General features: G+C 42.9%; 1 protein-coding gene across 1 annotated transcript in view; it reads left to right on the forward strand.

Moving 5' to 3' along the window:
- Window positions 1-14,656, forward strand: part of cfap206 (cilia and flagella associated protein 206) — a 58,798-nt gene that overhangs the window by 26,016 nt on the left and 18,126 nt on the right. Inside the window, exons 7-9 of the mRNA XM_060856906.1 lie at window positions 2,599-2,813; window positions 11,077-11,196; window positions 12,267-12,465. Coding sequence (XP_060712889.1) covers window positions 2,599-2,813; window positions 11,077-11,196; window positions 12,267-12,465 — 534 coding nt within the window. The remainder of the gene's footprint in view (window positions 1-2,598; window positions 2,814-11,076; window positions 11,197-12,266; window positions 12,466-14,656) is intronic.

Consider the following 14,656-nt stretch of genomic DNA (forward strand, 5'->3'; position numbering starts at 1 on the left):
GAGAGAGCCAAGCAGGCTGAGATAAAAGGTAGGGAGGAGGGACTAGGGGGAGGGGCGATGGAGGTGGGATAGGTGGAAGGAGGTCAAGGTGAGGGTGATAGGCCGGAGTGGGGTGGGGGCGGAGAGGTCAGGAAGAGGATTGCAGGTTAGGAGGGCGGTGCTGAGTTGAGGGAACCGACTGAGACAAGGTGGGGGGAGGGGAAATGAGGAAGCTGGAGAAATCTGAATTCATACCTTGTGGTAGGAGGGTTCCCAGGCGGAAGATGAGGCGCTCCTCCTCCAGCCGTCGTGTAGTTGTGTTCTGCCGGTGGAGGAGTCCAAGGACCTGCATGTCCTCGGTGGAGTGGGAGGGGGAGTTAAAGTGTTGAGCCACGGGGTGATTGGGTTGCAATACCCTATTTCTAGGGGCTGTGTCAATCACATGTTCCACATGACATCAGATGAGTGCTGTCCCCTTACCCACCTATGTCTGACTGTTAGTTGCCATTTCTTCTAAGAACGAAACTTCCTATTTTCCCAAAACACTGCATCAATAATAGGATATGTACAGAGTTACATAGTTCTTTGATGTCATCTTAATGCAATATTGTGCCCTTGGCAATCGTGGTGATTAAAACTAATTTCTGCTGTAAAAGCATTGAAAAATCTCATGTTACATGGGAAATACTAGGAAATATTGATTTTAAAGAGACCCTAAATAACAAAACTTTGTGTGCTATTGTAACACAATACCTAGCATAAAGAATGATAGTTATGGTTGTTGGAGATCAATCACCTCAGGCACACAACATCACTGCAGGGGTCCATGGCTAAACCATCTGCAACTTCTCCATAAGTAACCTTTCCTCCATCATAATGTCAGAAGTGAGGTAGCTTGTGTACCATTTGCATCTTTAAGGCAGTAAAGCAATCTGTGTGTCTACAATTAGTTAGTCTCCGACAACAGTCAGGCCTGAGCTGATAACTGACAAGCAATATCAATGCCACACAAGCACCAGACAATTCCCTTCTGAAAACAATAGCAAACCCACTATCTCTGCTTCAGATTCAATGACATTACCACTGCTGAATCTCATTACATCAGCATCCTAGGAGTAACTATTGATCAGAAACTGACCTGGACCAGCTGTATAGATACTGTGTAGGCCAAAAGCTTGGAGTTTGGCAGTAAGTAACTCAACTCCTGTATCTCCAAAGCCAGAGCGAGATCTACACGACACAAACCAGATGTGCAGGACTCCCCAGCTTTCAGGAGGGAGTATTTATGGAGGTGCCTGCTCCTTATCGTTGTTTGAATTGTCTACCATTACACATAACTGAGTGTGATCAGATCGTGAAGCATTAATCTGATCTGTTGGTTGCGGTAAAGTGCATCTATTTTAACTTGATCCTTCTGTATTTCGGTGAGCTTGTGTTATGATCCTGGCTGGTGATAATATTGGACAAGTCAGCTCCAAGAGTGAAATCTGGTTTGATAGACACAAGAGCTGCAAATATACTTTTAATAAAAGAACAAAGAGACACGATGGCCAAGTGGTGTTATCACTAGACTATTAATCCAGAGACCCAGGTAATATTCTGGTACATCTGGTTTCAATCCCACCATGGCAGATGGTGGCATTTTGAATTCAATTTAAACAAAATTCTGAAATAAATAGGCTAATAATGACATGAAACCATTGTTGGTGTTGGGGAAAACCCATCTGATTCCCTAATATCCTTTGGGGAAGGAAACTGCATCCTTACTTTGTCAGGCCTATATGTAACTCCCAAGTTTACAGTAATGTGGCTGACTCTAAACTGTCCTCTGAGCAATACATGCTGGTCTGACCAACAATGCACATATCCTGTGAATGAATTAATTTTTAAAAAATCAATAAGTATATAAAGTCATTTCCACTTGAGATGGTTTGGAAAGCTGTTATCATAATGAGCAAAAGATTCAACCCTCTATCCCCAACAATGTTCTTTATGGATACTCAACCTCATCAAACCCAAGTTCACTACTCTAAAATTTCTGACTCAACTGACAAAGTCGCAAACAGTGTTCTTTCAACGAATTTCTGCACGTTCACCAGCTATGATTTTGTTTATAATCATTTCCTTCCCAAGACACACACAGATGTTTCCTCACTAACTCTAAGAAAATCTCAGGTCTTGTCCCCCTACTTTGAATACTGTTAGGCTAAACAACTTACCCGGCTGATGTGGATCTTTCCTTCTGAACTGGACCTGGTTCTGCTTCTGCCCTCTCCATCTGTCTCCCACTGGGTTGTAAAATCTCAGCTCAGAAAACACATCAACCATCATCAAATAGCTTGGCTGGTCATTTAGCTTAAGTCACATGGTAGTTTGGAAATTGCTGTTTAACCCACAATTTAAAAGGTACTTTCCGATTCTCTTTGAACAAAATGTCATCCGCATAAAACCGAAAACCCATTGACCTCTCCTTTAGAATCAAGTTCTGAGGTAGGAGTTTATTATAAATTGTAAACTCGCGACAGCTGCAACTTATTCCAAATTGTTCATCTCATGCTAACTCTCACTGACATTATCTTAAGTTACTTCTGTGTAATTGAAATACATTTGCAAACACAGTGCCTGCCATTCTAAATGAAGCTGTGCCAGCAACCAAACAAAATGTTGAGTCTGAGCTACAAGCCACGCAGCAGCTTATCTACCACTATACGGCTATTATTGAGAGGCTGGAGAAAAACAGAGCACAGTGGTATGAAGAAAATGGGTTACATGATAAACTGAAGGAGGCTTTATACAATGTGAGGCAACATGAGGTCTTTCTACATATTATTGTGGTAGGTTATTATTCTAAGTGTTATTATACATTTATTACCATTGTAATGGAAGAAATATAAATGAAAATTTGTGTAAATTTTTTTTTCTCTATTTTTGTCTTCACCACTCACTGCCCCCCAACCTCTTTTGCCTTTATCCCTGCATCCCTCTTCCTGTGTAAAGTGGTGTTATGGAAATCTGCCTTTTAGAAAGAAATGTTTATGCTGGAAATTCTGGTCTGGGGCACTGGCAAGAGTCATAGAGATGTACAGCATGGAGACAGACCCTTTGGTCCAACCCGTCCATGCCGACCAGATATCTCAACCCAATCTCATCCCTCCTGCCAGCACCCAGTCCATATCCCTCCAAACCCTTCATATTCATATACCCATTCAAGTGCCTCTTGAATATTGCAATTATACCAGCCTCCACCACATCCTCTGGCTGCTCATTCCATACACGTACCACCCTCTGCCTGAAAACGTTGTCCCTGAGGTCTCTTTTATATCTTTCCCCTCTCACCCTAAACCTATGCCCTCTAGTTCTGGACTCCCCGACCCCAGGGAAAAGACTTTGTCTATTTATCCTATCCATGCCCCTCATAATTTTGTAAACCTCTATAAGGTCACCCATCAGCCTCCGATGCTCCAGGGAAAACAGCCCCAGTCTGTTCAGCCTCTCGCTGTAGCTCAGATCCTTCAACCCTGGCAACATCCTAGTAAATCTTTTCTGAACCCTTTCAAGTTTCAAACATCTTTCTGATAGGAAGGAGACCAGAATTGCATGCAATATTCCAACAATGGCCTAACCGATGTCCTGTACAGCCGCAACATGACCTCTCAACACCTGTACTCAATACTCTGACCAATAAAGGAAAGCATACCAAATGCCTTCTTCATTATCCTATCTACCTGTGACTCCACTTTCAAGAAGCTATGAACCTGCACTCCAAGGTCTCTTTGTTCAGCAATACTCCCTAGGCCCTTACCATTAAGTGTATAAGTCCTGCTAAGATTTGCTTTCCCAAAATGCTGTGCCTCGCATTTATCTGAATTAAACTCCATCTGCCAGTTCTCAGCCCATTGGCCCATCTGGTCCAGATCCTGGTGTAATCTGAGGTAACCCTCTTCGCTGTTCACTACACCTCCAAACTTACTAACTGTACCTCTTATGCTCGCATCCAAATCATTTATGTAAATGACAAAAAGTAGAGGGCCCAACACTGATCCTTGTGGCACTCCACTGGTCACAGGCCTCCAGTCTGAAAAACAACCCTCCACTACCACCCTCTGTCTTCTACCTTTGAGCATGTTCTGTATCCAAATGGCTAGTTCTCCCTGTATTCCATGAGATCTAACCTTGCTAATCAGTCTCCCATGGGGAACTTTGTCGAACGCCATACTGAAGTCCATATCGATCACATCTATTGCTCTGCCCTCATCAATCTTCTTTGTTATTTCTTCAAAAAACTCAATCAAGTTTGTGAGACATGATTTCCCATGCACAAAGCCATGTTGGCTATCCCGAATCAGTCCTTGCCTTTCCAAATACATGTGCATCCTGTCCCTCAGGATTCCCTCCAACAGCTTGCCCACCACCGAGGTCAGGCTCACTGGTCTATAGTTCCCTGGCTTGTCTTTACCACCCTTCTTAAACAGTGGCACCACATTATCCAACCTTCAGTCTTCTGGCACCTCACCTGAGATACGAATATCTCAGCAAGTGGCCCAGCAATCACTTCTCTAGCTTCCTACAGAGTTCTCGGTTACACCTGATCAGGTCCTATGGATTTATCCACCTTTAACCGTTTCAAGACATCCAGCACTTCCTCCTCTGTAATCTGGACATTTTGCAAGATGTCACCATCTATTTCCCTACAGTCTATATCTTCCATAACCTTTTCCACAATAAATACTGATGCAAAATATTCATTTAGTATCTCCCCCACATTCTGTGGCTCCACACAAAAGCTGCCTTGCTGATCTTTGAGGGGCCCTATTCTCTCCCTAGTTACTCTTTTGTCCTTACTATATTTGTAGAAACCCTTTGGATTCTCCTTAATTCTATTTGCCAAAGCTATCTCATGTCCCCGTTTAGCCGTCCTGATTTCCCTCTTAAGTATACTCCTACTTTCTTTATACTCTTCTAAGTATTCATTCGATCTCTCCTGTCTATACCTGACATATGCTTCCTTCTTTTTCTTAACCAAACCCTCAATTTCTTCAGTCATCCAGCATTCCCCATACCTTCCAGCCTTCCCTTTCACCCTGACCGGAATATACTTTCTCTCGATTCTTATTATCTCATTTCTGAAGGCTTCCCATTTTCCAGCCGTCCCTTTACCTGCGAACATCTGCCTCCAGTCAGCTTTCAAAAGTTCTTGCCTAATACCGTCAAAATTGGCCTTTCTCCAATTTAGAAATTCAACTTTTAGATCTGGTCTATCCTTTTCCATCACTATTTTAAAATGAATAGAATTCTATCCTCCTATTCCTGCCTTCACTAGCTCGTAACACTGGGAGTAATCCAGATATTACTATCCTTGAAAACCTCCTTTTTAAATTTCTGTCTAACTCTCTGTAATCTCCCTTCAGAATCTCAACCTTCTCCCTTCCTATATCGTTGGTTCCAATGTGGACAATGACCTCTTGCTGGCCCCCCTCCCCTGTGAGAACATTTTGCATCCTCTCTGAGACATCCTCGATCCTGGCACCAGGGAAGCAATACACCATTCTGCTTTTTCTCTGCTGGCCACAGAAACATCTGTCTATACCTCTGACTACAGAATTCCCTAACACAATTGATCTCTTTGAAGTTGACATACCCCTCGTTGCATTAGAGCCAGTCTCAATACCGAAACTTGGCTGTTCGTGCTACGCTCCCCTGAGAATCCATCACCCCCTACATTTTCCAAAACATCATACCTGTTGAAATGGGTATATCCACAAAAGACTCCTGCACTAGCTGCCTACCTCTCTTACCCTTCCTGGATTTAACCCATCTATGTGACTGTATCTGAGACTTTCCCCTCTTCCTATAACTGCCATCCATCACATACTGTTGCTGTTGCAAATTCCTCATCACTTCTATCTGTCTCTCCAACCGATCCACTCAATCTGATAAGATTCGCATCCAACAGCATTTATGGCAGATATAATCCGCAGTAACCCTTAAACTCTTTTTAAACTCCCACATCTGACAAGAAGTACATATCACTGCAAAGGCCATTTTTGCTCCTTCACAATCTACAGACCCAGAAAATAACACCGTCTTATGCCTCTACAAACACTGGCCCAGGTTAAATTAATAGCTATGGCTTATATTTTAAGTTTAATCAAGACACTTATCTCCAAAAAACATATAATCAAGAAAGAATCCACTATACTCACTACTGCAGCCTTTCTCTTGGACAGACTTAAAACAACAATTAACTTATCTGATTCTGTGCTGTGAACTTCGCCCAACAGTTCCTCCAAGATTAGTTGTGAATTTCACTGTTTGTTAATTTTCCCAGATGCACTCCGATGTCCAGCGATACATAAATTCAAACAGCAAAGGCAGTAACTGCACTCTCTCTCTCCTGCACTGTCCTCACCATGTGCTTCCTTTGTCTGCTCTTCTCACTTTTAAACTGCTGTTGTTTTGATTTTTTTTGCAAAGAAGAGCTCTTACCAATGGCTGGAATTTAGGGCAGAATTAAATTTGCTTACTCCACTTCTGGAGGTTAATGATTTCTAGTGGAAATGGAGGGGGTAGTTCATCTTCCCCCCCCCCCCCCCCAGTGCAAGAGACAGCCAGGAATTATTACAGAATATATTACGGGGAACAAAGAAATGGCAGAAGAGTTGAATTGGTACTTCAGATCTGTGTTCACTGGGGAAGACACAAGCAATCTCCCTGAGATAACAGTGGCTAAAGGACCTGAACTGAAGGGAATTTATATTTGCCAGGAATTGGTATTGGAGAGACTGTTAGGTCTGAAGGTTGATAAGTCTCCGGGGCCTGATGGCCTACATCCCAGGGTACTGAAGGAGGTGGCTCGAGAAATCGTGGATGCATTGATGATTATTTTCCAGAGTTCGATAGATTCAGGATCAGTTCCTGAGGATTGGAGGGTGGCTAATATTGTACCACTTTTTAAGAAAGGAGCGAGAGAGAAAGCAGGAAATTATAGACCAGTTAGTCTGACCTCAGTGGTGGGAAAGATGCTGGAGTCAATTATAAAGGATGAAATTACGGCACATCTGGATAGCAGTAACAGGATAGGTCAGAGTCAGCATGGATTTATGAAGGGGAAATCATGCTTGACTAACCTTCTGGAATTTTTTGAGGATGTAAATTTGAAGATGGACAAGGGAGCTCCAGTGGATGTAGTGTACCTGGACTTTCAGAAAGCCTTTGATAAAGTCCCACAGAGGAGATTAGTGAGCAAAATTAGGGCGCATGGTATTGGGGGCAAAGTACTGACTTGGACTGAAAGTTGGTTGGCTGACAGGAAACAAAGAGTAATGATAAACAGCTCCATTTCAGAATGGCAAGCGGTGACCCGTGGGGTACTGCAGGGATCAGTGCTGGGACCGCAGCTTTTTACAATATATATTAATGATATAGAAGATGGTATGAATAGTAACATTAGCAAATTTGCTGATGATACAAAGCTGGGTAGCAGGGTGAAATGTGAGGAGGATGTTAGGAGATTACAGGGTGACCTGGACAGGTTAGGTGAGTGGACAGATGCATGGCAGATGCAGTTTAATGTGGATTAATGTATGGTTATCCACTTTAGTGGCAAGAACAGGAAGGCAGATTACTACCTAAATGGAGTCAAGTTAGGTAAAGGGGCAATACAAAGAGATCTGGGTGTTCTTGTACACCAGTCATTGAAGGCAAGCATGCAGGTACAGCAGGTAGTGAAGAAGGCTAATAGCATGCTGGCCTTCATAACAAGAGGGATTGAGTATAGAAGCAAAGAGGTTCTTCTGCAGCTGTACAGGGCCCTGGTGAGACCGCACCTGGGATATTGTGTACAGTTCTGGTCTCCAAATTTGAGGAAAGACATTCTGGCTATTGAGGGAGTGCAGCGTAGGTTCACGAGGTCAATTCTTGGAATGGTGGGGCTATCTTATGTTGAAAGATTGGAGTGACTGGGCTTGTATACCCTTGAGTTTAGAAGACTGAGAGGGGATCTGATTGAGACATATAAGATTATGAAAGGATTGGACACTCTGGAGGCAGGAAACATGTTTCCACTGATGGGTGAGACCCGAACCAGAGGACACAGCTTAAAAATAAGGAGTAGGCCATTTAGGACAGAGATGAGGAGACACTTCTTCACCCAGAGAATAGTGGGTGTATGGAATGCTCTGTCCTAGAGGACAGTGGAGGCCCAGTCTCTGGATTCATTTAAGAAAGAGTTGGATAGAGCTCTCAAGGATAGTGGAATCAAGGGTTATGGGGATAAGGCAGGAACAGGATACTGATTGAGGATGATAAGTCATGATCATAATGAATAGTGGTGCTGGCTCGAAGGGCAGAATGGCCTACTCCTGCACCTATTGTCTATTGAATTGCTTTCATTCCACCTGTATAGGCTTCAACAGCATTCTCAAAGTCTTTTGAAAGGCAGCATGCCTTCACAGTCTCCCTTTGGAGTTGAATCTCTCTCTGAAGTATCTTTTCTTGAACCTGGAAAAAGGTTGGGGATCTCCCAGGAGATATAATGAACTACCTTTGAAGAGGCGGGTGGATTTCCACTCTGGCACCTATTGAGATTCTCCAAAGGAAATGAAGATGATAATGTACAACTTAAATCAAAATTAAGATAAATTGTAAAACGTATGTAATTGCTCTGTTATGCCATTCCCCACCTTTTCTAGCTTTCTCCTTGGCTCTAAGCAAAAGAAATTGTCAATTTTGCTGATTGTCCCATATTCAGGGTCTTTCCTTTCATGTCCAATTAAGTCAGTGGGGAAGTGTTGATTTGTTTTTTCTCTCTCCTCAATGAGAGACATTTGATTCTTTTTACTTCTGCCTTCTTAATAAAGGTCGCAATCTACCCTCGGGCAGAGATCTTCATATACTTTCCACCTAATGGCAAAAGGCTTTTTATAGATCATAGATCAGTGAGTCAATACAGTACAAAAAAGGTCTTTCGATCCATTGAGTCTGAACCAAAAAATACCTGGACTAGTTCCACTTTCCAGCACATGGCCCATAGTCTTGAATGTCAAGTACTAATCGAAATATTTCTAAAAGATTATGAAGTTTTCTATCTCAACATCCATCCAAGGCAATGCATTGCAAACACCCCAGCTCCCAACCCAAGTCTGGGTGAAAAGTGTTTTCCTTATTGTCCTTAACTCCCCTCTGAAACTCCTGCCTTTCCAATTAAAATTATGCTTCCTTGTTCATGACCCTTCAGTTCTTTTATTCACCCTGTCCGTACATTTCATAACCTTCTACACCTCAATCAGTTCCCCCCCCAACCTTCTTTGCTCCAAAGAAAACAGCCTGAGCTCATCCTACCTCTCTTCACTGTTGAAATGCTCCATCCCAAGCAGCATCCCAGTGAATTTCCTCTGCACCCCCTCCAGCCTTTAGTGTGTGACCAGAACCACAGCCATTTACTCTGCTGTGACCTAACTAGACTTCTACACAGCTCCAACATGACCTCCCTGCACACATAATCTATGCCACCACTGTCCCGTATGCCTTCTTAGCTGTCTTATTAACCTGTCCTGCCACCTTCCAAGATCTGTTAAGTAACACCCAAGATCCCTCTGTTCCTTTAGGCTTTCTAGAGTCCTGCTATCCATTGAGTATTCCCTTGTCTCATTCCTCCTTCCAAGGTGCATCAGGGTTAAATTCCATCTGACTAATCCATCTATATCCTCCCATAACCTAACACCTTCCTCCTTGCTGTCAACCATCCAGCCAATCTTTGTGTCATCCCAAACTTACTTATCATCTTCAATGGACCCAGCACTGATCCCTATAGTACCGCACTGCGCAGATGGCTCAGTTACAGAAACAGCTTTTATCACCACCCTCTATGTCCTAATACTATCCTAGTTCTGGATCCATCTAGCCAAGTTATCCTGGATCCCATGAGCTTTTACCTTCCTTACCTGCCCCATGTGGAACCTTGTCAACAGCCTTTCCCATAGAAACTTTGAGGGATTCTCAAAAGAAACAGCGTCTCAGGAATATCTTGGCAGAAAGAGCTCAGATTCTGGCCTTTCTCTACTGCCTCTTGGTCATGATCACCCCGGCTTTAGTCCCTCAGCATATAATTCTGGATCTTGAAATATGGCAGCCTGCAACACTTGATCAAGAACAGCTCCTTGCACTGGAAGACAGACCATCTTTCAATGAGTTGATGGTCCTTGAGGTGCAATTGATGTTTGTCTTAATGTGATTCCAAGGGAACAACCTGTTGAGCACAGAGTACTGGATCACGGAGCTTCTCGAAATGAACCTCAACAAAAAGCACTGCATTGCTCTCCAAGAAAAAGTCTTAGATACGCACCCCCTGGTCAGTCCACTTGGCAAGACATCTACAATCATCTGTTTGATTCCAGTTACATTATAACTTTGATAAAGACCAGGCTCACAGATCATAATGCTTAACCCTGACTAAAACAACCCAATTACACTTTTCTGTATCCAAACCATCAGTGATAACTATGGCCCTTATCATCAAATTACATCATGGCTGCCACCCCAATGCATTTGGCACTTTTTCCATCTTCAAACATTTAATCAGGTTCCACCCGTCACAAACATTAGACCAGTATTTGAATATTGAGAAGGAGTCTTGCGTGTAGTCGGGGAAAAGTGGGTAGATCAACTGTTTACATGTCCAGCTTTATCTATGTAAGCACAGCTATAATTTTGCTCTTTTCATAAAGCTGATGTTTTTTTTTCATTTGAAACGCTTTAATTTTTTCCTTTTCAGATTGCCTTAGCCTGCCCTTCAATACTAGCTGCCATGCTGGGTTTTGTACTCTCTGAAATACCAAGCTGGCAACAGGGGCATGTTTTACACTGTCAGCTTTCTGAATTAATGTGGTGTAATGTCGGGTTATGAATATGGCATGAACATCACAGCAAGCCTTTCAGCTGGACATTGTTCCCCACCCACTGCCCAAAACCTAATACCTCCCCCTTCCCTTTCATATATCCAAAGATTTTGCTGGTTTGGTGTATGATTAGAAGTACCGTACAATCGTATAGACCCTTCTGACTTTTAATAATTTTATGTGGTGCTTGTTTCCTCCACAGACTGAAATTGTCACATGCGCTAAACAGGTAGAAATGCTGGAGCATCAGTTAGAGAGACAAATATTGGAGCTGAATGATATAGTCAAATCAAAGGCAGCTGTACCCACCGCCCAAGTCTATGTGAGTGTTTATGAAATTTGTTATGAAATTTGTTTCTCCCATTTTTAAACTTGTGGAATAAAGGAAGAAAAGAATCATGTGAAAAAGAGAATGATAGTTTGTCATCATAAATTTTTCACTCCTGGCCATGGTACAGAATGGTGAGAGAGACAGGAAAATGTTAATGGAATTAGCATTAGATGTTATTGCCACATGTACTCAAGTACAGAAACACAGGAGTGCAGTGAGAAGTTTACAAAGTTGACATTTTCTGGCCACATCTTAAAATGCAAAGCCAGAATTTCTAAAAATAAAGCAGGGGAAGAAATAAAAGAAACCGAGCCAAATGAAAAGGAAAACATCCAGACCTCAAAGTCTTATCTCACTGGGCCTAGCACTGGCCTGAGGTCTCAGTGAGTCCCCTCCTGAGGCATGCTCCATCCAATCCCCTTTGCTGCCTCCATTGCTGCCAGCAATCGCCATGAGGAGCCACATGTGTTACCGCCACAGCTCAGAAAGTCAGGCCCCTCCCGTCGATGCCCCTGACAAAGAGTGGAAAAGGCCTCACCCTTTCCCTAACATATACACCGTTGAAAATGGCAAAGCTGGGTGGAAGGAGGATTGTTCCCTTGCTAATGTTCTTCGAAACCCAACATACCCAAATGTGATAAATTGGGAAAATGCCAATGGCACCAAATAAGCTTTAATTTAGAAATGATCACATCAGCACATTCTACACAGACACTCACTTTGGCATCAGGCTAAGACCCCAAATTGACTTCTTTTTGGGAATATCCAGCCCAATGTATTCTACTTTACAAATCAAGGTAAAACAGTAATGCCTCCACTAACGTAGCAGAAAGAGGATTATTAAACAGCAGATGAAGCTTTTAACAATAGCACTAACACTAATGATTTATTATTGTCACATGCACCAAAATACAGTGGAAAAGTATTGTTCTGGGTGCTATCCAGGCAAATTCTACACATTCCAGGCAAATTATATACATTTAAAACATAATCTATAAGCTTGCAAAATCCTTCGAATCTATATTAAACCTATTGTAAATTTTGTTTTACCTATGTTACAGCCTCATTTTATTGCTCTCTCCAACCTGTGGACCTCTTTCCAAGATGAGTTGGTACTGCTCAGTGTCTTCAGCAACTTAGTAACCAACTTGGATCCATATTTGGCAACTCACTCACAGCTGTTTCCAGATGGGGTCATTGGGCCCTTACTGGAAGGAGTGGTTGTGAAAACGGATGAGCAGAGGTTAAGTGAAGTATCAGGTATGCCCAGCAGGGACAGAAGTTTGAAACAAAATTACAAATTTGAAACACTGGTGAGATGCTTTGGTTTTCAGAAAGGCACAGTTGGAATTTGAGCACGGTGTAGATTTTTGGTTACAATTTAAACCCAAATCCCACAATCAGTATTTTTATGGGTGAGGTAACTCAGCAAACCTTACTCGTTATGAAGGAAGCGTAGAACTATATGGAGCTAATACAGAAGATCACAAACTACTATTACTGAAATTATAAAGTAGGTAGTAAAGATTATACAGAGTGTGTGTATATTATAAATTCACAATGAATAGTGTATAAATGGGGGTACTGAGATATATCCTTACACATTCAGTCAATAGTGTTGAGGTTATAAAAGTCTAAAATATTGTATTGTTAACTCTAATATAAATCCAAATGTAATTGTTTCTCTTTTAAACACTGACTCCCAAAACAAGTTCAATGTGGAACACAATGGCTATTTTCTCCCCCTCCCATCGTGCAGTAAAACTCCTATCTTTCCATAATTGATGACTTTCGCAGGGCTGGAAAGACAGCCAAGGACCAATACCGATCCAAACTAGAGACCCAGACAGAACCCGGCGATTATGGCAAGGACTGAATAACATCACAGGTTCTAAAAAGAGACAGTGCAAGATAGCAGGCGATGGCACATCCCTCCCAGATCGTCTCAATGCCTTCTATGCTCACTTTGAGCAGAATTTTGGTAGAGCGGTAACATCTATTCTGACAAGTCCTGACGAACCTATCCCAACAGTCACTGCATCAGAGGTCAGATCAGATTTCCTTCGTGTGAGTCCAAGGAAAGCAATGGGGGCCAGACGCAATACCAGGCCATGCACTCAGAGCATGCGCAGATCAACAGGCAGAGGTATTCTTGGACATCTTCAACCCCTCCCTGCAGCAGGCCACTGTCCCTGCCTGTTTCAAAAGGGCCAACATCATCCCTGTGCCTAAGAAGGCTCATGCAGCATGTCTCAATGACTACCCCGCCCAGTGGCCCTAACTTCGGGGGTCATGAAGTGCTTTGAAAGGCTAGTCATGGCATTAGTCAACTCCAGCCTCCCCACTATTCTTGATCTACTCCAATTTGCCCACTGGACTAACAGATCCACGTCAGGTACGATATCACTTGCCCTTCACTTCTCCCTAGAACATCTTGACACCAAGAACAGCTATCTAGGAATCCTACTCATTGACTACAGTTCAGCCTTCAACATTATTATCCCCTTGAGACTGATTACTAAACTTAGTGATCTCGGACTAAGCCCCACTCTCTGCAACTGGATCCTCAGTTTCCTGCCCCACAGACCACAGTCAGTGTGTACTCAGCACCCTACTGTACTCACTGTATACCCATGACTGTGTTGCCAAATACCAGACAAATGCCATTTACAAGTTCACTGATCACACCACCATAGCTGGTCGAATCTCAGACAGTGACGAAACAGACTACAGATGAGAGGTGGAAGACCTGGAAAAATGGTGCACTGACAACAACCTAGTTCTCAATGCCAGCAAAACCAAGGAACTCATTATTGACTTCCGGCAGGATGTTACTCATGCCCCCCTACACAATAACAGCACAGAGGTGGAACGAGGGGAGAGTGTCAAGCTCCTGGGAGTGGTCATCAGCAACAAGCTTTCTTAGACTCTTCATATGGACGCACTGGTTACAAAGGCCCTAAGATATCTCTTCTCCCTCAAGCAGCTGAGAAAATTTGGCATGATGGCGAATACCCTTGCCAACTTTTATAGGTGCACCATCGAGAGCATTTTGTCTGGATGTATCACCACCTGGTATGGCAACTGTCCCATTCAAGATCAGAGATGGTTACAGAGAGTGGTGAACTCAGCCCGGACAATCACAAAGGCCAACCTCCCATCTACAGAATCCATCTACCAGGCCCACTGTCAAGAAAATTGGCAATGCTTTTCTACAACCTCCACCATTGGGGAGAAGGTACAGAAGCCTGAACAATACTCCAGCTGGTTTCGAAACAGTTTCTACCCTACTGTTGTGAGAATATTGAGTAGACTCACAAACTGTTAACATTCGCCTATACCTGTGTTTTGGTTTTGCCACCGTTTACCTATTATTTACTTATCTGTGCTATGTAATTCTGTAATCTGCCTGTATTGTTCGCAAGACAAAGCTTTTCACTGTGCCTCGATA

Source organism: Hemiscyllium ocellatum, chromosome 3 (assembly GCF_020745735.1).
Source record: "Hemiscyllium ocellatum isolate sHemOce1 chromosome 3, sHemOce1.pat.X.cur, whole genome shotgun sequence".
Taxonomy (NCBI): domain Eukaryota; kingdom Metazoa; phylum Chordata; class Chondrichthyes; order Orectolobiformes; family Hemiscylliidae; genus Hemiscyllium; species Hemiscyllium ocellatum.